This window comes from Epinephelus fuscoguttatus, linkage group LG23 (genome assembly GCF_011397635.1).
Source record: "Epinephelus fuscoguttatus linkage group LG23, E.fuscoguttatus.final_Chr_v1".
Lineage (NCBI taxonomy): Eukaryota > Metazoa > Chordata > Actinopteri > Perciformes > Serranidae > Epinephelus > Epinephelus fuscoguttatus.
The window spans coordinates 36335167-36358751 of NC_064774.1; the positions used below are offsets into that span (position 1 = coordinate 36335167).

The following is a 23585-nucleotide window of genomic DNA, read 5'->3' on the forward strand; positions in this document are numbered from 1 at the left end:
CAATGTAAATAGTCATGAAAATAAAGAAAACGCATTGAATGAGAAGGTGTGTCCAAACTTTTGGCCTGTACTGTATATACACAGACATACACACACACACACATATATATATATATATATATATATATATATATATGTATATATATATATTATTTATATATAATATGTATTACCGTATTTATGCTATAAACTGCAGCCAAGCGAGGCAATCGTGAATACTACTGACAGTACTGGCTAATGCGACCTTCTCAGAAGACAGAGATCGAATAACGGTGGCAGAAAATGTAAGGAAAATGCTCAACTTCAGCAAACACTGAAATGAAGAGACTCGGAGAACCACGGAGAAAAGTTACAGCCAACGGGGTTACTTTAATTGCAGAATACAACTCAGCACACAGGTTGTAGAGCACAGCAGAAACCTGCAGAAAACAGCCCTGCTTATCCAACTTTCAAATGACTTTATACTATTTGAGTGAATGGGCGTCTGTTCATTTGTGTGCATGCGTGTGTGTGTGTGTGTGTGTGTGTGTGTGTGTAGACAGCTCTGGGCTTATGACCTAATTATCCCATTAGGTTTGATTTCTTGGGAAACCTAAGTGTTTTCTGCTCCATTTGATTTCCAAGAATTGGAACTGCGCATGAACGTCAATTTACCAAAACAACTCCTCTAAGGGAATTTCCCTGGCATTCCGAAAGTCACTTAACTCAAAAACAACTTATTTTAAGGATTCTTTCCTATTGCGAAACCTAACCTAACTGTCCTAACAGTCAGATCACCCAAACCCAAATGTTCTGCCCCATTTGATTTCCCAGAAAATGACTGCGCAAGAACTACTCAATTTACCAAAACACCTCATTATAAGGAGTCCTTCTTATTGCCAAATCTGACATTTGATCAACTTCTTCTAAGACCTTGTGCAACTGACATTATTTTCACCTTTGATATAGAATGGTACATTATCTGCCTCTACAAAAGATAACGTTAGCTTACAAGATACCAATTTGCTAAATCTGACTGGCTACCTAGCAGGCTTGTTAGCTCACCCTCACACAACGTGGTGGCCCGAAAATGTTCTCAAATGGAAAAAGAAAAATAGGAAGAAGAGGAAGACAAATATATATATCATATGTATTTATATATAATATGTATTACCATATTGATGCTATAAACTGCAGCCAAGCGGGGGAATCGTGAATACTACTGACAGTACCGGCTAACATGACCTTCTTCTCAGAAGACAGAGAGTGGAACGAATGTCTTTCTTCAGAACACAGAACTTTGTCTCAGCATGACGCTGAACCAGCTCAGTGGCCTAGTGGTAGAGTGTCCGCCCTGAGACTGGGAGGTCGTGGGTTCGATCCCTGGCCGAGTCATACCAAAGACTATAAAAATTGGACCCATTGCCTCCCTGCTTGGCACTCAGCATTGTTGGTTGGAACTGGGGGGTTAGATCACCACATGATTCCTGAGCGCAGCACCGGTGCTGCTCACCGCTCCCTGAGGGGATGGGTCATATGCGGAGAACAAATTTCACACACTCAGGTGTGTGATAATCAGTGGAACTTTTAATCTTTAGTTACAGTACACAGAACTTTTCCTCAGCAAACAGCAAACTAATAATTTCATAACATACAGTTAAACTATTGGTTTAAGATGCGCAGGCGCAGTTCATTTTAGAGGCAGATGGCTTAACGAGAGGCTGCATGGGTCTGGCTGCTGCTCATGCAAAGATCCGGGGCTATTCAGTTTAGCTCACAGCTAACTTACAAATCAGAAGTCAGAATAAAATACCCTGCCCTGAAACACATGTAAATAGTGCCATAATAATCCGAGCTATGGATAAACCACTCGACCTGTAACTTTACTCTTGCTTACATTAAAGGAAATGACCACTTTCGAATGAAAATACAGACAGTAACATTACTTACTCTCATGCCGACAAGAAGTGTAGTTTTTTTTAATCCATATGGCAACTCACACTAGACTCGACAAGGCTAACTGACCACAGCAACCTGATCTCACAGAAATATGTGAAATGACCACGACCTCTTGACACCACATTCCGTGGTGGCAGCACATAATGAGTTAAAATTACGTGCTGGTACCACGGAAACAATGCCCATGTAAAGTCAATTAGGATCCTATTTTGTGGTGGTCACATGGATTCCCTGATTCAGTAACGTCACGCCAACCTCGTTTTCCTCAATGATATCTTTAACATTGCTGTATGCACACAAAAACACGAAACTATCCTTGATAACTCAACAATATGACAGGTTAATGTCAAGGCTATAAAATAAATGTATTTTGCCAGCTTTTGATAGCAGACCCCAAGCCAGCGCCACAGAACCACACCCCCAAATATATACAATATATCTAATATCTAGTAAAGCTGAACTAGTAAATATACTGCACCTAGATGAACTATGTTAAGAAAATGTGAGGATGTCGGCTAATTTTTGATATTTTAGCTAATATGCTAGAAATAGCGTTTTTGGGACGGTAGGTTTTTTGCGGCTTGTAAAATAGGGTCGTAAAAGATAGAATGTATCAAATGTCTAGTAAAGCCAAACTAGCACCTAGACGAAATATGTTAAGAAAAAGTAAGATTGTTGGTTAATTTCAGATATTTTAGCAAGTTCTCTAGAAACAGCATTTTTGGGATTGTGATTGTTCTGGTTGTAGAGTTACATGCCGTGGCTTCAGGGCACTTGGATTACGACGGACAAGCCATTCTGACGTTTTCGAAATGCTTTAGATGATTAGAAATAAGTTAGCTAGCTAGCTAGCTTCAATCCATGAAGTAACCCCCTAACTAACTGAGCCGGCTAAAGTTAGTCATGATCCTAACTAGCTAATCTGATGTCATTGAATCAAAAGTCGACCAAACAGTCACTCATTCAGTTCAACAGAAATATTATTTTAGGCTAACGTTACATACCTGAGTTCTTCTGATCCTTATCTGATCACAATACAGACCTCTTGTGTAGATGTTGGTTCTTGGTTGGGCGCTTAAAATTCAAACTTCAGATGGCAGCGATCCCGTGATGCAATGCGGCAGCTGTAAAATCTGGCTTGTACAGTGTGTACAGTGTTGTTACAATAATATTACAGGACTGTCAATAAATTTCCCATAATGCATTGCCATTTACAGTAAAAACATAAATACAATGCATTGTAGTAAGATTTACTGTAGAAATTACATCAATTACTAACAGTGTGGGGGAAGGGAATCTGGGGGGCGCAGTGTGTTGTTGACCACTGAGAACAGGACCCTGGTGTTCCCAGCACCAGCAGAGATTATTTCAGCGAAGTATTGTGATTTGGCTGAGGAGAGGGCATCTTTGTATTGGAGAATGTGAGCATGGTCCATCTGCTTGTGAACAGCGAGTCTGGATTTTGGGGCAAGTTCCCCATGACGATGGACAGGAGGACGGGTTTGTACTGTCTCCTCCAGTGTTGGCGCTGCACTCCAGCTCGACATCCCCATCTCCTTCTCCGCAGCTCGCAGGGAATATCGTGCCTCTCCTCGGGCCGCACTGCGGTGTGACGCAGCGTTAACAGCTGGTCCCGGGTGTAAACAATGGAGCCACAGCTGGGCGCCGGGTACCTGCACACGATAATGTCCGTGGAAAAATAGGAGAAAGACCTATGGGGTGCCGTTTGTAAAGTGCCTCACGCTGAAAATAACATCAACATTTTGCCACATTTAGCTTCAAACAATGTTTAAAAAAGTATTGTGAATTTTTTAACGTCACCTTTTACCACATTTACAGGAATATTTGTTAACTTAGAAATATATTAAATAGTTAAATCTAAATATTAAATGTGGCACCTAAATGTTAAATGTTAAATCTAAATATTAAATCTAAATCTAAATGCTAAATCTAAATTTAAATCTAAATGTTAAATCTAAATCTAAATCTAAATGTTAAATCTAAATGCTAAATATAAAAATAAATATAAATGTTAAATCTTAATATTAAATCTAAATCTAAATCTAAATGTTAAATCTAAATGTTTTGGGTGAAACTAAATATTTAGCTAATATGCAAATTCACACTGCCGGTCACCGGAAGTACCAAAATAAAAGCTCGAGATGGTCAGACTTTATAGAATCAAATAACGAATTAAAACCAACTTATCAGGGGAAATGAACACTTTACGGCACCCCATAAAGATCGCTATAAAGAGAGAGGTCTTTGTCTCCATAACAAAACAGAACATAGGTGCTAGCTAGCTAACTGGAAAAAAACTCCAAATAAGAAAGTTAAATGAAAAAGAAATTGAAAAAAGCTCAGTGGTGAGCAGGAGTTGCTGCAACAGGCATCCACACTGGGGGCACCATCTTGAATCAATTCAATGTTCAACGCTGCTGTACTTGAACTCAGTGTATCGTCATGTAATAGACAGGGTTTTTTTCGCCACCAACTCCTGTTCTTGGTCGTGCTCACGCTCTTCTTCAGCATCTATGTTCGTCACTGCTGCACGCCAGGTGGTCACCTGACCATATGTTGTTACGACCCCTAGCTCGTGGTGTGAAAAGGGAAGCAACATAAACCAGTTCTAATTGGTAAAAGCTAAATTATTTATTAAACAAGGTTTGGCAAACAGAAATTGCAAGGCAAAGCTAAAGGAAATGGGATGGATGCTGCTCAAATCAAAGAAACAAATTGAACCCAAAGAGGACGCTCAAAAATAGAGTTACTAAATACGGAGACTAAGTAAATCAAAAACAAAACAAAATCATCGCCAGTTAACTTTCGCTTAGTTCAAATGTAACACAAGCAGAACAGCACCCCTAGTTCTCTAAACACAGAAAAAATACCTACGTGTATCGGTTTGTGAAATCAGTTATTGAACCTTCTGTTCCCTAGCCCAGTCCTAGGTATCTTTCAAGTGCCTCATGTAATTCACAACACTCAAGTTAATGCAACGATTAACATTTACAATATTCTGGAGACACGTCTGGCAAGCTGCTCTACAGCACCCGACTGATGATCTGGCTGAGTCTTATATAGCCGTGGCTCCTCAGCTGCAGCCTAGGGATTGGTGGAGCTGATGTGGTACCGCTCAATCCAAATGCAGGAGATGCAGGCAGGAGGTGGAAGGTGGAGGGAAGGCACACCTCCTCAGTGCGAGCCAATCAGGTGCAGGACCTGTCTCACACAGCCTGCTCAGCATGAGACACACAACTATGCACAAAGTTACACTTTGAGGCGGGGGTACGGCGGCGGCCATAACAATGTGCTGCATACACCAGGCTAGCTTGTGTCAACAAACTCCACGCACTATAGGAGAAGTAGTCACATTCACGCACACATTAACATTTATTTACATTAAATTGTAAATCGCAGCCTTTTTTGTGGTTATGTAGGCTAATCGCACAGCCTGACATCGCAATTGCAACTGCGATTAGATTAATTGTGCAGCACTAATTCAAACAGGGTCTAATCACCTTTGCCTGACGCAGCAACCTATGAATAAACTGTGCCCCAACGTCCACGACTTAATTCTCTAAAGGACGCCGCCATGTTTCTCCTACCTGCAACACGCTCAGCCTCAGGCTTAGATGAAGCAAACCTGCAAGCCAGCAGGCTTAGGAGTAACGGAGTAAGTTGCCATAGTAACTGACTCAGGGTTTCGCTGCTTTCTGAAATAGGGCCCAGGACTGCAACACGGACAATTACAAAGCAGCAGCCTACAACGTAAGATGAGCAGTAAAAGAAGCAAAAAGGGACTACAAGGAACAGTGGAACCATAATTCCAGGAAGGAAATCCCAGAAGCATGTTGTGACAACCCGTATTTTTCCATTAGTTTGCACCTCCCGTATGTACACCCAGGAACTCCTACAATCACACCATAGACATATATACATAGACGCCGCATTGACTACCACTGCCTATTGGAGCCGACGTCCTCGCCAGCCGCCATCTTGGATGGGTCTCGCTTCGCCTCCACAGTGCATTCACTTCTATTGAGGAAGGAGCTGTATGCACAAGTAAAATAGAATAACTCACTGAATTTTCAACTGATTTTCATGCGGTTTGGTTTGTTACAAACGGCACACATGTAGTTATGATACAGGATGCTTTCGTACATTAAAAATGCGGGAGTTCATGCTTTAATACTTTCTGCAGATAGCAACAGCATGTTATTTAGGTCACAACACAGTTATTTTATTCACCTCAACCCCAGAGTGGGATATATATATATATATATACATATATATATACACACACAGTATTTATATACTGTATAAACATACTGAATAAACACCATATACATAATACAAAACACAGTATAGCATATTATGTATAGCACACCTTTGTGCACATTGTTCACTTTTCCACCAGCTGTGCTGCAAATATCCCCTGCTGCTCATCCTTCTGTATCTTTTTTCAAATTATCTTGACCACAGTCCCATTTTCATAGTTATAATACCAATACCAAAATTATTTTCAGTGTTTATGTAAATACTGAAAAGCAGTCAGTGTAATAAGAATAAGAACTTTATTAATCCCCGAAAAGAAAATTTCAAAGAAGTCTGTAAGATCATCTATTTAACAAAGAATTGTTAAGTCTGATGGCTGTGGGTATAAAAGAGAGTGTGTGTGAGAAATAAACTCAATCAACAATCAAGCTTTTTCTTTATTAAAATATATTAATAAATTTATTAATATGCTATACTATGTTTTGTATTGTGTATATTGTGTTTATACAGTATATATATATGTGTGTGTATATATCTATATCTATATATATTTATATGTATATATACAGTACAGGCCAAAAGTTTGGACACACCTTCTCATTCAATGCGTTTTCTTTATTTTCATGACTATTTACATTGTAGATTCTCACTGAGGGCATCAAAACTATGAATGAACACATGTGGAGTTATGTACTTAACAAAAAAAGGTGAAATAACTGAAAACATGTTTTATATTCTAGTTTCTTCAAAATAGCCACCCTTTGCTCTGATTACTGCTTTGCACACTCTTGGCATTCTCTCCATGAGCTTCAAGAGGTAGTCACCTGAAATGGTTTCCACTTCACAGGTGTGCCTTATCAGGGTTAATTAGTGGAATTTCTTGCTTTATCAATAGGGTTGGGACCATCAGTTGTGTTGTGCAGAAGTCAGGTTAATACACAGCCGACAGCCCTATTGGACAACTGTTAAAATTCATATTATGGCAAGAACCAATCAGCTAACTAAAGAAAAACGAGTGGCCGTCATTACTTTAAGAAATGAAGGTCAGTCAGTCCGGAAAATTGCAAAAACTTTAAATGTGTCCCCAAGTGGAGTCGCAAAAACCATCAAGCGCTACAACGAAACTGGCACACATGAGGACTGACCCAGGAAAGGAAGACCAAGAGTCACCTCTGCTTCTGAGGATAAGTTCATCCGAGTCACCAGCCTCAGAAATCGCAAGTTAACAGCAGCTCAGATCAGAGACCAGATGAATGCCACACAGAGTTCTAGCAGCAGACCCATCTCTAGAACAACTGTTAAGAGTGAAACTAAAGTTAGCTGTCAATTCCTTCTTCATTTCACCTGCCGTTCTCAATAGCCATCCTTCGATTAACTTTATTATGATTAATTATTATGATGAATGATTATTGTGTCTTCATTTTTCATTTCACGATAATATACTCTGCTTGGTATAGCAATTCTTGTGTGGTGTTGTGTTATTGTTGTGTTGTCACTCAATGTAGGGCGTATTTTCTTAATAAGGTACTTCATTTGTGAGGTTTTGGGTTTAAAACAAACAAACAACTAAATGACAAACAGAAAAAAACACAACTACCTAAAACTTGACTGACCATCTTACATGCCAGGAGAGAGACCTGGCTGGCACCCTGGAAAAAAATCCCAAGACAAACCTAAACTGACAAAATAAAAATAAAATAACATAAACAAAATAAAATAAAACTTAAACCTCAAACTGCCACAGAAAAAAGTGGCACCCCAGAGGGGACTCGACTGAAGGAAAAATACTGAGTGACAAAAGAAAACCCCCACATCGGATGTGGACATAAAACTTTATTTCTGGAACAAAGGAATAAAGGAAACAAAATGGCTGACAACTTGGAGTCCTTGAGTCAAATGGAAGCAGGATCAGAGGAGGCTCCACCCTCAAATTCAGTGCCTGCTCCAGGGTTCACTTGCTCCTCACATTCTCTGTTGGTTATGGACATACGTATGTGGATTGTCTGAGCTTCTAACTCCCAAGAAGATGTTAACACTGGCAAAAACAGTGGAAACAAACAAAATCGTCTGAGAATTTCAACCACAAAGGAAAATGATTCTGGCTTTGTAAATGAACAACAGCTTCAGAAAATTGTGGAGGACCAACTGCGCCATCAGCAGGACCAAAAGAGAAATATGGAGCAAATGACAAAATAAATCATCTCTCATACTGAACAGCTAACCAAAACACTGACAAAACTACACCTCAAACAACAACAACAATAAATGATTTAACATATGGATACGCAGCTGGAGCAGCTCTTGCTTGGAGGCTTAAAAGCCATCATACTGACCTGTTAAAGGACATCTACTTTGTTCTCACCCCCATGTCTGAGACTGTCCTCCATGTCCAAGAGGAGCTCTCTCACTGCAAAAACAACATATGGACGGGCAGGACTGGGAATCATAATTAGGCCTGTCACAATATGCGAGAAGTCGGTTAATTGCACGGTAAATTAAAAGGGAGACGGTAACTTTTCTGGCAACGATTAATTGCCATATTCATGCGTGTTTGTTTTCCTTGTCTCTCTCCACCAAAGAGACTGGATGACAAGAGTGTTCACTGCCGTGCATCGTCTGGCAGCCAGGTGACTTGGTTCATTAGCGTAATGAACAGAGGGAAAGCTCTTGTCATCGAGTGTCTTTGTCTCTGTGAGGGAGGCAGGACTATGGACTGGACTACACACACACACACACACACACACACACACACACACACACACACACTTGGTGAGTGAGTGCTCCATCTCTCCGACCACACCTTTTAGCTTGGACATGGTAGCATTGGTAGCAGCTTTATCATTCGCCAGCTTTGTCCTCATCGCTTGCAGGTCGAGCTTAGACTAAGTATCCCCGAGAGTATCCTGGAGTTCCTTTTTAAAAATATCAGCAATATCTTTCCTCAGCGAGGCCAGCAACTCGAGCTTGAGGGCAGCGATGTCAGGGTTAGTGTGCGTCGAGGTGGCCTCTGCAGGAGCCGATGGCTCATTCGAGGATGTGGTCGTGGCAGCTCAGCAGCGTCCCCCCAAGTTGCACACTCTTGCCAGGATTTGCACCTGGAATCTTCCACCCACAGGATTGCTGTGTTTCTGTTACACCACAAGAGCTGTGTTTTTGTTATGTTTTTTATTTTTTAAGTTACAAATGCAACAAATGCAACTATATTTTGATAAGGTGCCTGTTTGGAAAAGGCTTTTTTCTTTCTTTTTTTTTTTTTCCAAGAATTGCAAATGTTACTGCTTGTACTTTTTTTAAGAGTTGCAAATGTAACAATAACACTTTAACAAACCACAAGTTGCGAAAACTATGTAAACAAATAACTATTGTAGGGAACAAAAATTGGGGCGTCACACGGAGGCACCGATTATGTAGGGAACATAAATTAGGCGTCACATGGAGGCATCAATTATGTTGGGAACAACAATATTAGGCCTCACCAAGGGGACACCATTAATGTTGTAAACTGGCTATCGGAAATAATGAATAATTATAATTTAATAATAATTAATAATATATTTAAATAATATGACTTAATTAACATTAAATTAACATTAAATAACCTTGTGGGGCACCATTCCCGTAAGGGGAAAAATGATAGCCAGTTAAAGATATCAGTCTCATAAAATACGCTAAACTATTAATTTGGAACACACAGACACACAGACACAAAGGCAGCTGTGGTGATCAAAGGGCCTACAAAACAACTACAAGATGGCCGAATCAAAGCTGGCTTCAGATTGGGTGAGGCGTTTATCTGAACGTGTGGTCAGGACAAAGACAAAGAAAAAGTAGCGGGAACTTTGAGTTGGCTCTTTGGGTGTATCTCTTTTGAAAGCCTATTTGTTAATGAGTCTATGTGAATGTGATTTGTGTTGCAAACGGTCTGGATTAGTGCAGAGATTGTTTGGTTGTGTACAAGAATCTGTCTGTGAACAGCATTAGCAAACTAAACACTTAGCTTTGGTGAATCCAACTAACCAATGACCTAACTGCAAACAATCACAACAACTCAATGACAGCATTAAATCACATACAACAAGTTAAACAGTCTTTCTTAGCCTGTAAAGCTGTGATAAAGCTATGCCCAGTTGTTGTGTTACCAATCCTTGTATGGATGGAAGAAAGAGTCGCTTTGGTGGTGTGCTGTTTTGTTGGCAGTGGAAGGTGGGAAAGAGCTGTGGTTCCAGATGCAATCTTTGTTGTGTCCTTTGTTCTAAAGGTGAAACTCCAAGGAAGCTGGTCACTCAGAGTTGCAGAGTTAGACAGTGTGTGCTAACTCAACTTGGTTCTCCTTGTTGCTAGAAAGTAAGTTCCTCTAACTTCTCTGGTTCAGGTTTAGAGAGTCTGTAAACAACGGTCTGAGCTTGTTGGCAGCCCAGGGTAAGTGGAGACCTGTCTGGGCACCTCTGGGCTGGTCCACAGCTCAGGGCGAAGAGGTGTGAGATGCTCGGCATCTCCAGAGTAAGAGAGCATCTGGACTGTTCCAGGCCCAGCAGAAAAGAGAAAAAGTCTGAAGGGAGCAGACCTTCTACAGATACCTGTGATATCACAGAGTCACATGCCACTGTAAAAGTCCTGTCCAATCAAGTTCGGCGACTGTTCTCACTGAGGTGAGAAATAGCTCTCTTTTTCTAAAGAACAAAGAGCATGCAGAGAAGAGAAACCTTCACATGTTCAGTTTATATTTTAACAAATGACAAATCATCTGTGGTCCTGTGAATCCATGGTCTCACATATTTACAATGAGCTCTTCCACTCTGCGATGGTCTGTCCAGATGCAGGACAGTACCACTTCCCACGCAGCTGTGTGTGGCCAGTGAGTTTGTTTTTTGACTGACCACATAGCTTACATTGATAGCAGTAGCTGTCTTTGGTGGGTTGTCACTTCTTGGGGGCTCACCTCTCCTCTCTTGCTCCTGATCCTCAAGGGCTGCTTTACGCTGTCTCAATTCCTGGAACCAATTGTTCTCCTCGTTGCTAACTTTCTCGCAACAAGGAGAACCAAGTTAAGTTAGCACACAGCGTCTGTGAGAATCTTGATCAGCTCCAACATCTCTCAGTTGAGATGTTGGAGCTGGAGGTTGATGTGTTGGAGCTGGAGGTGGTTGGTCTGAAGGGCCACCCTGAGACTGAGACCCTGGCACTTGCAGCAGTTGGTAGGATTCTAAGCCTTGGGTGTAGGAGGCTGAGGCAGACGGTGGTGGCTGGTAGGAGGACCAGCCCTCAGTGTGGGAGGCTTGAGGTGGCTGGTAGGAGGACCAGCCCTGGATGTGGGAGGCTGGAGTAGACGGCAGTGTCTGGTAGGAGAACCAGCCCTGGGTGTGGGAGGCTGAAGTAGACGGCAACATATAACATAATCAACCTAATATTGGATTTCTACCAAAGGAAAAACAGTTAGGTTGAACTGGGCTATTGTTTTGCAAAAAGTTAGAACAGCATATAACTCAGTTTGAAGTGAGAGTGGGCTGAGTCAAACTGTCACTCCCTGCTCAGACCATTAAGGGAGTGCAACTCTGTTTCTGTGCACAGAATTTCAGGGAGGAAGTCACTGAGATTGGCAAATGAACAACAACTCCAAAGGTGCCTCAAAGGTAATCTGGAGATGAGAGGAAGTCAGAACACAGCAATTCCTCACTGGGAACAACAGAAACTTTTTTTTAATTGGTAAAATAATGTGACAAAAATATTGACAAATAAGGATAGACAACATAGGATAAACATAATGGACAGACATACAGATGATAACATAAAGCAGTTACGATAATGCATGCTTTGATATGTGAAAGAGATGTTAAGAAAGAACACAGTTGTCATCACACTGCTTTCTGTAAAGATCAGGTACAAACAACATTGTAACGATGATAAACACCTATGCCTAGGAACCCTCACTGGACAGTTTCCCGCTCCTTACAAACTCCTAAAGAATGTGATTGGCCCATTACTTCTTATTGATCACCCCTATTGGTAGCCTCACTTATGGCTGTCCAGGACAAAATTATAATTGGTGAGATGACAGGTCCTGCTGTGCCTTGTGTTAAATGACTTTAGGAGGTATAAAAATCTGAATAGATAATAAAAACAGTGTCACCTCGGTCTAAGGAGCTTTTAAGCTTAATGGAAAGTTCTTATGGCCCAAAGAATGTCCTTGAATAAATGTGCATGCATAGGCATGCATGCATTTCTATTCATCAGTTTTCTCTTGCAACATGCCCAAGTATTGACAGTAGGAGGATAGTGTTGTGTAGTTTTCCACAGACTGCTGACTTCATGAAATGATCCTTTGACCTCTGATTTCTGTCCTTCCTCTTCTTTTTTGTCTCTCTTTAAGGTGGTGCTGGTGGGTTCATCCATTAATGAAAGGGATCAGATGCTGTTTATCAGCACAGACGAAGGTTCCTCCTTCCAGCGTCAGTCCATATCCTTCACTCCAGACACACTCATCTTTCACCCTAAGGAAGAGGACAAGCTCCTGGCCTACAGCAAGGAGGGCAGGGTGGGTATCAAAGCACTGCACAAATATGAAAATAGATAGCTGCTTCTGTAGCTGAAAGAATGAACAAGAAACCAGCAGTGATGATACACCAGCAGGACATCTCTTCTGCCAGTGCAGCTCAGCAATGCATTAAATTTCAATTTTCATACTTACAAGCAGAACGCGAACCTCAGAGAAAACTTAATATATGATTTACCACACAATAATACTGCTGTAAGGCAACTCTTATGCACATGACATAAACTGGCCATGGAACTTATGCTATAGTTTTGGCCATCACTTATTTCAGTTATAATAAAATTGTTCTCACCAGTGTAATTGCTGAGATCCGTGGACATGACAACATGGCTCCAGCAGTGATTAATCAATCAATTTTATTTATAAAGCCCAATATCACAAATAGCAATTTGCCTCACAGGGCTTTACAGCATACAACATGCCTCTGTCCTTTGGACCCTCACAGCGGATAAGGAAAAACTCCCCCAAAAAAACCCTTTAATGGGGAAAAAATATGGTAGAAACCTCAGGAAGAGCAAGTGAGGAGGGATCCCTCTTCCAAGACGGACAGACACGCAATAGATGTTGTACAGAACAGATCAACATAATAAATTAACAGTAATCCGTACACAAAATTATACATAAAGACAGAGAGAGAGATGCAGGACAGACAGTAGTGACAGTAGCTTACAACAACATTAATTTAAGTAATAATATTATAATAATAATTATGGCTATTGTGGTACAATACGTTGATATATGATAGTATATGTATGTGAGTGACAATAATCATTTGTGTATAATGACAGTAGAAGTATGACTAATGATAAGAGCAGCAGTGAGAGACATCAGGCAGGACCAAGGCAGCAGCACAACCATACACATCACACCATCCAGGCACCGCTGCGATATGAGTTAACATGTGAGACAGTGGAGCACAAAGGCTCCGGAGAAGGAACCGAGTTAATGACATGCAGTAGAGCCGAGTTAGCGAGATACAGTAACAGGACATGAGCGTTAGCAAAGGAGAGAGAGAGAGAGAGAGAGAGAGAGAGAGAGAGAGAGAGACAGAGAGAGAAGGTGCTCTGTGTATTATAGGAGGTGTATTATTGGAGGTCCCCCGGCAGACTAGGCCTATGTCAGCCTAACCACGGGCTGGTCCAAGGCAAGCTTGAGCCAGCCCTAACTATAAGCTTTATCAAAAAGTAAAGTCGTAAGTCTAGTCTTAAATGTGAAAACAGTGTCTGCCTCCTGGACCAAAACAGGAAAATGATTTCACAGAAAAGCAGACTGATAGCTGAAGGCTCTGGCTCCTAATCTACTTTTGGAGACTTTAGGGACCACAAGTAACCCTGCATTCTCAGAGCGCAGTGCTCTAGTGGGATAATATGGCACTATGAGCTCTCTAATATATGATGGAGCCTGACCCATTTAAAGCTTTGTAAATTAGGAGTAGAATTTTGCCGTGGTCCCGCCAGATGCCTCCTGCTGCTGCTGCCATCATTAGTCATTAGTCATACTTCTTCTGTTATTATACACATATGATTATTGTCACACATGTATACTGCCAGGTATTAATACATACTTTCAACATATTGTACCGCAGTAACCAGAACTATAACTATAATATTATTACTTCCATTAATGTTGTTGTAAGATACTGTCATTACCTGCATATCTCTCTCTCGCTCTCTCTCTCTCTCTCTCTCTCTCTCTCTCTCTCTCTCCCTGTGTCATATGGATTACTGTTAATTTATCATGTTGATCTGTTCTGTACGACATCTATTGCACGTCTGTCCGTCCTGGAAGAGGGATCCCTCCTCAGTTGCTCTTCCTGAGGTTTCTACCGTTTTTTTTCCCCTGTTAAAGGGGTTTTTTTGGGGAGTTTTTCCTTATCTGCTGTGAGGGTCTTAAGGACAGAGGGATGTCGTATGCTGTAAAGCCCTGTGAGGCAAATTGTGATTTGTGATATTGGGCTTTATGAATAAAATTGATTGATTGATTGAATTTTAAATTAAATTCTGGATTATGCAGGGAGGAGAAATGTGATCTTGTTTCTTAGTTCCTGTCAGCACACATGCCGCTGTCTTCTGAATTAGCTGGAGAGTTTTCAAAGAATTATTAGAGCTACCTGATAAAAGGGAATTACAATCCAGTCTAGAGGTAACAAAAGTGTGGACCAACTTTTCTGCATCTTTTTGGGACAGGATAGGACTCATTTTTGCAATATTACGCGGATGAAAAAACGCAGTTTGAGGTTTGTTTTAAATGGGAGTTAAAAGACAGATCTTGGTCAAATATTACTCCAAGGTTTCTTACGGTAGTGCTAGAGGCCAGAGCAATGCCATGTAGAGAAACTATATCATCAGTCAAAGAATTTCTGAGGTGTTTTGCGCCAAGAACAATAACTTCAGTTTTGTCTGAATTCAACATAAGGAAATTGGAGCTCATCCAGGTTTTTATGTCTTTAATGCATTTCTGAAGTTTAGTTAATTGATCTGTTTATTCTGGCTTTATCAATAAATACAACTGTGTATCATCCGCATAGCAATGGTAATTTACAGAGTGATTTCTAATGATGTTACCTAAGGGAAGCATATATAAAGTAAACAGAATTGGTCCAAGCACAGAACCTTGTGGAACTCCAAAACAAACTTTAGTACGTACAGATGATTAATCATGAACATGAACAAACTGAAAATGATCAGATAGATAAGATTTAAACCAGCATAGTGCAGAACCTTTTAGGCCACTTAAATGTTCCAGTCTCTGTAGCAGAATTTGATGGTCAATTGTGTCAAATGCCGCACTAAGATCTAGTAAAACAAGTACAGAGATGAGTCCTTTGAAGCAATCAGAAGATCATTTGTAATTTTAACTAATGCTGTCTCAGTGCTATGATGCACTCTAAATCCTGACTGAAATTCCTCCAATAAATTATTATCATGGTGAAAGTAACACAGTTGGTCTGTGACTACTTTTTCAAGAATCTTTGAAAGAAAGGGAAGATTAGAAATTGGTCTATAGTTCGCTAACACCTCTGGATTCAGGGCGGGCTTTTATAGAAGAGGTTTAATTCCAGCTGTCTTAAAAGACTGTGGTACATAGCCTGTTAATAGAGATATATTGATCATAACTAAAGGTAAGACTTCCTTAAGTAGCCTATTTGGAATGGGGACACGTTGATGATTTAGATGAAGAAATCATTGAGGTCAACTGTAGAAGAGAAGCTTGGGAGAAGCTATCTAGATATATATTAGGTCTTACAGCTGTGTTTGAGGGCAGATTGGTTCTGTTTGAGGGCAGGAGGTCGTAATTTTTGCCTCTAATAGTTAGAATTTTGTCATTAAAAAAGCTCATAAAATCATCACTGCTAAGGGCTAAAGGAATAAAAGGCTCAATAGAGCTGTCTCTCAGACAGCCTGGCTACAGTGCTGAAAAGAAACCTGGGGTTGTTCTTATTTTCCTCTGTGAATGCTGAGTAATAATTTGCTCTGGTATTGTGGAGAGCCCTCTTATACGTTTTGAGACTGTTTTCCCAGACTAAACGAGATTCTTCCAGTTGGATAATCGCCAATTCTTTTCTAATTTTCGCGATATTTGTTTTAATTTTCGGGTTTGACATCGTACCAAGGAGCGAACTTTTTGCTTTGTTAACTTCTTTATAAGAGGTGCCACAGAGTCGATTGTTGTTCCCAGCAAGCCTGCAATGCTATCAACAAGATGATCAGTTTGGGAGAGTTTAAAGTCCGTATGGGAAACCTCTGTTACAGAAGGACGTGGTATTAAATTCAACATTGATGGAATCATTTCCTTAAATTTTGCGACAGCACTATCCGATAAACACCCAGTATAGTAACTGTTGCTGAGTGGCGTGTAATCGAGTAGAAAGAACGCAAAAGTTATTAAATAATGATCTGATAGAGAGGGATTCTGTGGAAAGACTGTTAGGTTATCAATTTCAATTCCATACATCAGAACTAGATCGAGGGTGTGGTTAAAACAGTGAGTGGATTTATGTACACCCTGAATGAAGCCAATGGAGTCTAATAATGTGATACACAGTAGCGAGGGAGTCATTATCAACGTCAACATGAATGTTAAATCACCTACAATAATACATTTATCTGATTTACGAACTAAACTGGATAAAAATTCTGAGAATTCAGATACAAATTCAGAATATGGGCCAGGAGCACGGTACACTATAACAAATAAAAGTGTCTGTGAGGTTTTCCAGGTCAGATGTAAGAGACTAAGGACTAGGCTTTCAAAGGAATTTTAATCTAGTTTAGGTTTGGAATTGATTAATAGACTGGAGTTAAAAATGGCTGCAACTCCCTCTCCTTGGACGGTATCTCGAGGAATGTGGATATTCCAGAGTTGGGTAAGAGTTACTTTAAAAGTAATCAAATTACTTTACTGCATTACTTTTTTGAAAAGTAACTAGTTACTTTACAGAGTTACTCCCTGAGAAAAGTAACTCAAGTACTTTTAAAGTACTTCCAACGTTACTCCCTAAGAAAAGTAACTCAAGTACTTTTAAAGTACTTCTGAGTATTCTACATTTCCTATTGGGCAATGAACCACAGGGCGCTTAGCCTACATTTTTTGTCTCCAAACTTAAAGTTATGGACCACTTTCCCTTCACTGAGATCCAATGAAGTGGACAGATACTCGTGCAGGATTCAAACAAATAAATGAGGCAATTTTAGGAAAATACTAAAAACGATAAAACTAAAATAAAGATAAAATACCATCACTGAAACAGATAAGCAACGTTGGCAACTAATTGCCCTGTAGATTGAGGTTCAGCAAATCAAGCAATTAGAGTAATACAAAATAAAATAATTTGATAACCGATGACAACACAAGGTAATAAAAATAACCAAATGAGACATATATAATATAAATTATGTCCTCAGATGTATTTTTATAATTGCATACAGGCCTGGAATTTCGTTATTTTAGGGCCGAGGCCACTTGGCCTTTCATGTTGTCAATTTTTTGAGGGCACAAAGGCCAAAAGCCAGGGCAGCAAGGCCATACAATAAAACAATGATTTTAAGTCCACATCCATAATGAATTTAATTTAAAGGTGCTGTGCAAATAAGCATGCATTGCCCCCAAACTGCATTGAAAGAGAAATGGAGAGCTAACAGTAAAACCATTACCTAAACTATCCATTGTAAACACCAATCAAAGTATACAGACCCACTTCCCGGTTCAACTGTGACCTACAATACTTGCTTTAGTTGTGGGTCAGGGACGATTGCTCTGAGACAACGAGGGAGGCTGAGCTTCCCCTAAAAATCATAGAAGAAATGGTGAAATATGCACTATTGAATTTACATTATAATAAGAATTTACATTGCATTAAATGTGCTATGACTATGATGTTCAAACATCAGCTGTTTATCACCAGTTTTCAAACGCGACCTCCCTGTCACACATTCTCTTGTCAGCATGGTGGACACAGAGCCTCCAAGCATTCCTATGAGTCAGCGCTGAGCAGGTTTTTTTCATGCGACAAAATCGTCACTTCCAGGGAGGCTCAGGTTCCCTGGGACCTAGTGGAGCGGTAGGCAGGAGAGGACCCTCAGTGTATGCATGATGACTGGGGGAATTATCTAAAAGGCTGAACCCCTTTGTGATTGACAGCACTTTGGAAATACATACCGGCATCGTCGCATTTCGAGCTCAGTCCCATGCAGATATTTGCGAGTGGAGTCTTCTGACAGAATGCCGTCCGGAGTTCCTTATTTCCATAAGCCATATAGCTCGATTTCACCGTTAAACCGATCTGAAATTCTTTGAGGTGTGTTTTGCTGTGGTTCTATGGCATGACTGTGTGAAAAACGGCTTCAATTAAATGATCCTTTCATAAGTAACTGCCTCGCTACAATATGACAAATTTTATGATGTAAACTTCAAGTGAGCTTCCCCTGTTTGAAAGTCCGGCAGCTGCCACTGTTGTGGGTTCACAGTGTGTTCTGGTGCAGTGACCAATGACAGATAGGTACCTGCAGTTCCGATTCACTCTGATGCCTTTACCTCCAATTAAGTTGGTTTAGAGATTTTTTTTTTCTTTCACTAAACAGTTTTTCTTTAGAACCTGTCTGAATGGCAGACCACTCATCTTTATGATCCCATCACTCCCTTCTTACATAGAATAGCAGTAGATGTGAAGACTGGGGGCTGTTGTGCTGAAGTACTGTGGTAAGCGTGTTGTGTCACTTCCGGTGTTTCTGTGATAGCGTCTCTGTGCTGCTCTAGTAAACTTCTACCAGCTAGTTTTGTTTTTCCTCACTTCAGCTGCTTAACATCTACTTCACGTCTTTACCCACACTAGTTCTGTTTAAGCACGTATAGCTTTCCCCTTTTTAACGACTTTCTTGCTAATCTTAGCTGTTGTTTGCACGTTATTAGCCTTGTTAGCTACATTAGCTTAACAGTTAGCGATGGCTTCTCCTTCTTCTGCTCTCTCTTGCTCGGTGTGCCAGATGTTTAGTCATTCCTCTGCCTCCTTTAGCGGCAGCGGTAATTGTAACTAATGCAGTTTAATTGCTGCATTGGAGGCTTAGTGAATTGGCTCTGCACCATGTAAAATCACTCTGTAGCTGCAGTAGTTAGCAGGCCCCCTGTAGCTGGCACAGAGTCACTTAGCATAGCCTCTGCTAGCGATTCCCCGGCAACCCCCGTGCAGACTGGAGGCTGGGTAACTGTCCGGAAGAGGCATAGTACCAAGCCAAAGCCCACGGTTCACCACCAGCCTGTTCATGTTTCCAACCATTATTCACCACTCAGTGGCACAGCCGCTGAGGAGAAAACTCTGACCATTAGCAGCTCTATTTTGAGAAACGTGAAGTTAGCAACACCAGCAGCCATAGTCAGATGTATCCCTGGGGCCAGAGTGGGTGGTAATGACACCCGATTACGCTGAACGGAGGTCACTAAAATTAATGTTGCCTCGGTGTGTGAATATGCTAAAACTATGTCGGACTCCGTAGTTTTCTCTGGACCCCTCCGCATGTAATCATTCAATCGCTGGCTGTCCAGGTGGTGTCCAGCAAACGATGTGGGCTTCATAGATATTTGGCAAACTTTCTAGGGAAAACCTGGTCTGATTAGGAGAGACGGCATTCATCCCACTTTGGATGGAGCCACTCTCATATCTAGAAACCTGGCCAACTTTATTAGTAATTCAAAACTCTGACAACCCAGAGTTGAGACCAGGAATTGCAGTCTTACACGCTTCTCTGAGCTTCTAGTGCAGTTACCCACCCATAGTGTTAAACAAACGGTGTCTGTCCCCCGACCACCTAAATTATTTAAATCTAAAGTCAAACAAAGAGGAGTTGTGCATAAAAACCTAATAAAAAAATAAAACCTCTTCTGTGACAAAAAGACAAAACAGGAGAATTAAATGTGGACTGTTAAATATCAGGACTCTATCATCTAAAGCAGTGTTAGTAAACAAATTAATATCAGATAATCATATTGATTTACTCAGCCTCATTGAAACCTGCCTGTGTCAAGACGAATATGTCAATCTAAATGAATCCACTCCTCCCAGTCATAATCAGAGGTGGGAAAATGCGTTACAAAGTAACAGTACATTTTCAAACAAGCCATCAGTTACTTCTGTTACTTTTATACGTGTACTAGTATATAAGTGCTTGGTGTGATCTGATGTGATTTAGGACATCAGATCACACCGAGCACAAACCGACTGCAGCAGCTCTACCTCCTCTCTGTCTCTCATCAGTCCATTATTATAAGTCCACACCAGGAAGCAGTGTCCTCTTATATTTGGAATACAAGAATGTGTCGTAACCAACGCATTCAGACGAAACTGCTGCCTTCAAGTGCTTCTCGTAAGCTTGTATTTCCGCATTCCACACTCCAATAGGGTTTGCTGGCCACGTCTGTGATGCACTGGGAAAACCCTTTGACTTTCCATGCAGTCTGGTTTCAGATCTGGCCATGGTTGTGTCACAGCAACACTTAAGGTGTTAAATGACACCTTGATATGTGCCATCGACAACAAAGAATACTGGCTGTGGCTGTGTTTGTTGACCTGGTGAAAGCGTTCGACTGTGTAGATCACAGCATCCTGCTTGACAGGCTTAAAGACATTGGATTCTCTGAAAACTCCTTGGCATGGTTCAACAGCTACTGCTCTGGTCGTGTACAGTCTGTAAGAGCTGAGAGATTCCTGTCTGACCCACTGCCCCTGTCTAAAAGTGCTCCTCAGGGGTCCATACTAGGCCCAACCCTGTTCAAAATCTACATTAACAACATTGCTTCTGCTGCAGATAGTTCTCACATCAGGGCTTGACGCTAACTTTTTTCCCAAGGAGCACATGTGCTCCTAAGTTGAAAAAGTAAGGAGCGCACAAAGAACTTTAGGGGCACAATGTAAATTGATCAAATAATGTGTTTTCCATAATAAACGTGATGCAAATAGACATTTACAAGCAAAATTATTTAATGAATTTGTATACAAAATGTACAGAAAGGTAAAATCATCAAGTTTTGAAAAAGTATTGCAATTTAATTTTGTCTTTAATGTTATTATCTTATATATATTATCTTTGCAATATGATTATCTTATATAATGTTATTACTATCCTAAAACATTTTCCAGGTCCTCTGAAACTCTGCAGGACTTATTTCCACCCTGCCCAGCAACTGTACCGTGGCGAACGGTCCCTAGCTGTGGGGAGAACGGAGCAGGCTTCCCCGGAGGTCTGCTGTTTTTCCCGGTCCCTCTTCTCCACCACACTTTGACTTATTCCCACCCAGCCGACAGCCTGGCCGTGGAGAACGGTCCCTAACTGCGGGGAGAACGGAGCAGGCTTCCCCGGAGGTCCACCGCTTTTCCCGGTCCCTCGTCTCCACCACACTTTGACTTATTTCCACCCAGCCGACAGCCTGGCCGTGGAGAACGGTCCCCAACTGCATCAATAAGTGATTAACATAGGGATCAAAATAAAATAAATACATAAAATAAAAATCAACCAGCCACCCTCCTCCCCTGACAAGTAAAGCCCGTTACCTGCCACAGAGACAGAAATGTGAACGGCTCGTTACTCCTCTGACACGCCACATACCTGTGTGCCGTCACGGCTCGGTTGTCCAGGTACTACTGGGCAGTCATGACACCAACGAAAGAGGAAATTACTAGACCTGGAGTCGGACTTCTCTGTCGCCGGTAAGCCGTTATCTTGCGCCGCAGAGCACTGTGAGCACTATGAACCTCCGCCGTATTCCTGTCTGTGACCCCCGTTCAACCCACAACCGCCAGAATTCGCCTTTCCTTTCTGCTGCTGATTGAAACGTGATAATAGGGGCGCCCCAGCGCCCACTCCACAAACTTGACGTGGAAATGAGCGGTAGTCTAGAAAACTGGCAAGTTTTTTTTTGTTGTTGTTGTTTTTTCTTTGTTTTTTTGGAGGGTGCTTGTGCGCCCTCACATATATTGTGCCCTGGGCGGTCGCCCACATTGCCCGTAGCAAAAACCGTCCCTGCCTACACCAAACTTTGACTTATTTCCACCCTGCCTACAGTGGGATTTATATTCATTGTGCCGACAGTGGCTTGGAAAACTGCCCATAACTGTGTCACACGGGGAAGAGGGAAGAGGGAAGGCGGCTGGAGTTCCTCCAACATTTGCAGTTAGATTATCATATTTTTTTATTGACAAAAATATAGGCTGCTTCAGCTAGCCTACATAGGTGTGTGCAAACTGTAAAAAATATAAAAATAAAATATATACAAAAAGATATATATATATATATATATTTTTTACAGTTCGCACACACCTATTTTTAGTCGCAAATGCGAGTGAAACGCTCGCACTGTCGAGCCCTGCACATCCATTTATATGCCAACGACACCATCTTGTACACAGCCAGTCCCTCCCTGGACACTGCCCTGACTTCCTTGCAAATTAGCTTCAACAATATCCAACACGCTTTCTTGTCTTCGGCACTCGGCCTGCGGCCTCGTGCTTACGACCGAATCACAGCTGTGACGATATCACAGTACAACATCACGAACTCCAGTGTGATATTGCTTTTATACAACAGTTCAACAGTTAAATAAGCAAGGCTGATTAAGAAATGTTGAAAAATGAGGACAAAATAGATAATTTAAGCATTTTATTTGTCTTCCGCCAACAAAAATAGTTCCCTCAGGACTCCGCTGTCACCGTTGCTATGTAACGCAGACATGGTGCGCCAGGCACTTACTCTTTATACACATTTATCTGCACGTTTCCATTAATTGTGCAGTCGGTGAAATAAGTCTCTGGTGACTGCATGGTGGACTGTCACTTCACAGGCACAGCCGACTCTGCCTTCTGATCTGACAGTATGTTGCTTTTCTCCAAGTCATTGAGCTCCGCTGATGAAACACTGACAAGCCTGGATGTGTGCTGAGATGGATTCAGCTTCTCCTCTCCCTCATCTTCCTCTGATGACCATTCATAGTTCAATTCAAAACTTATTTTAGGAAATAAATCCATATTTTTGGCTGTTTGACAGTGGATGAATTAATTAGCCTACAACGCAACTGCTGAACCTAACTGTCACTGTCAGTTTTGATTTGATTGTTGATTGCAATCAGCTGTGAGGCGGAGTGATACATACGCAGTGAAATAACCGTGATGTTGTTCTCCAATATCATCACGGTTTTACTGTCTCTCGACCAACTAACTGTTGTATAAATATATTCATATTGCATGCTGCTAAAATTGTGGCCCATTGGCATGATCTGGCTTTGAAATGCGGCCCAGTTGAAATAGTAATTGAACAGCCCTGCTGTAGTTTGTTTG

At 41.2% G+C, this 23585-nt stretch overlaps 1 protein-coding gene across 3 annotated transcripts in view; it reads left to right on the forward strand.

Moving 5' to 3' along the window:
* The window catches only part of sorcs2 (sortilin-related VPS10 domain containing receptor 2), a 1110317-nt gene that overhangs the window by 719236 nt on the left and 367496 nt on the right, over window positions 1-23585 (forward strand). For all 3 annotated transcript variants that reach the window (XM_049568808.1, XM_049568804.1, XM_049568807.1), the window contains exon 4: window positions 12584-12748. In XM_049568808.1, coding sequence (XP_049424765.1) covers window positions 12584-12748 — 165 coding nt within the window. The remainder of the gene's footprint in view (window positions 1-12583; window positions 12749-23585) is intronic.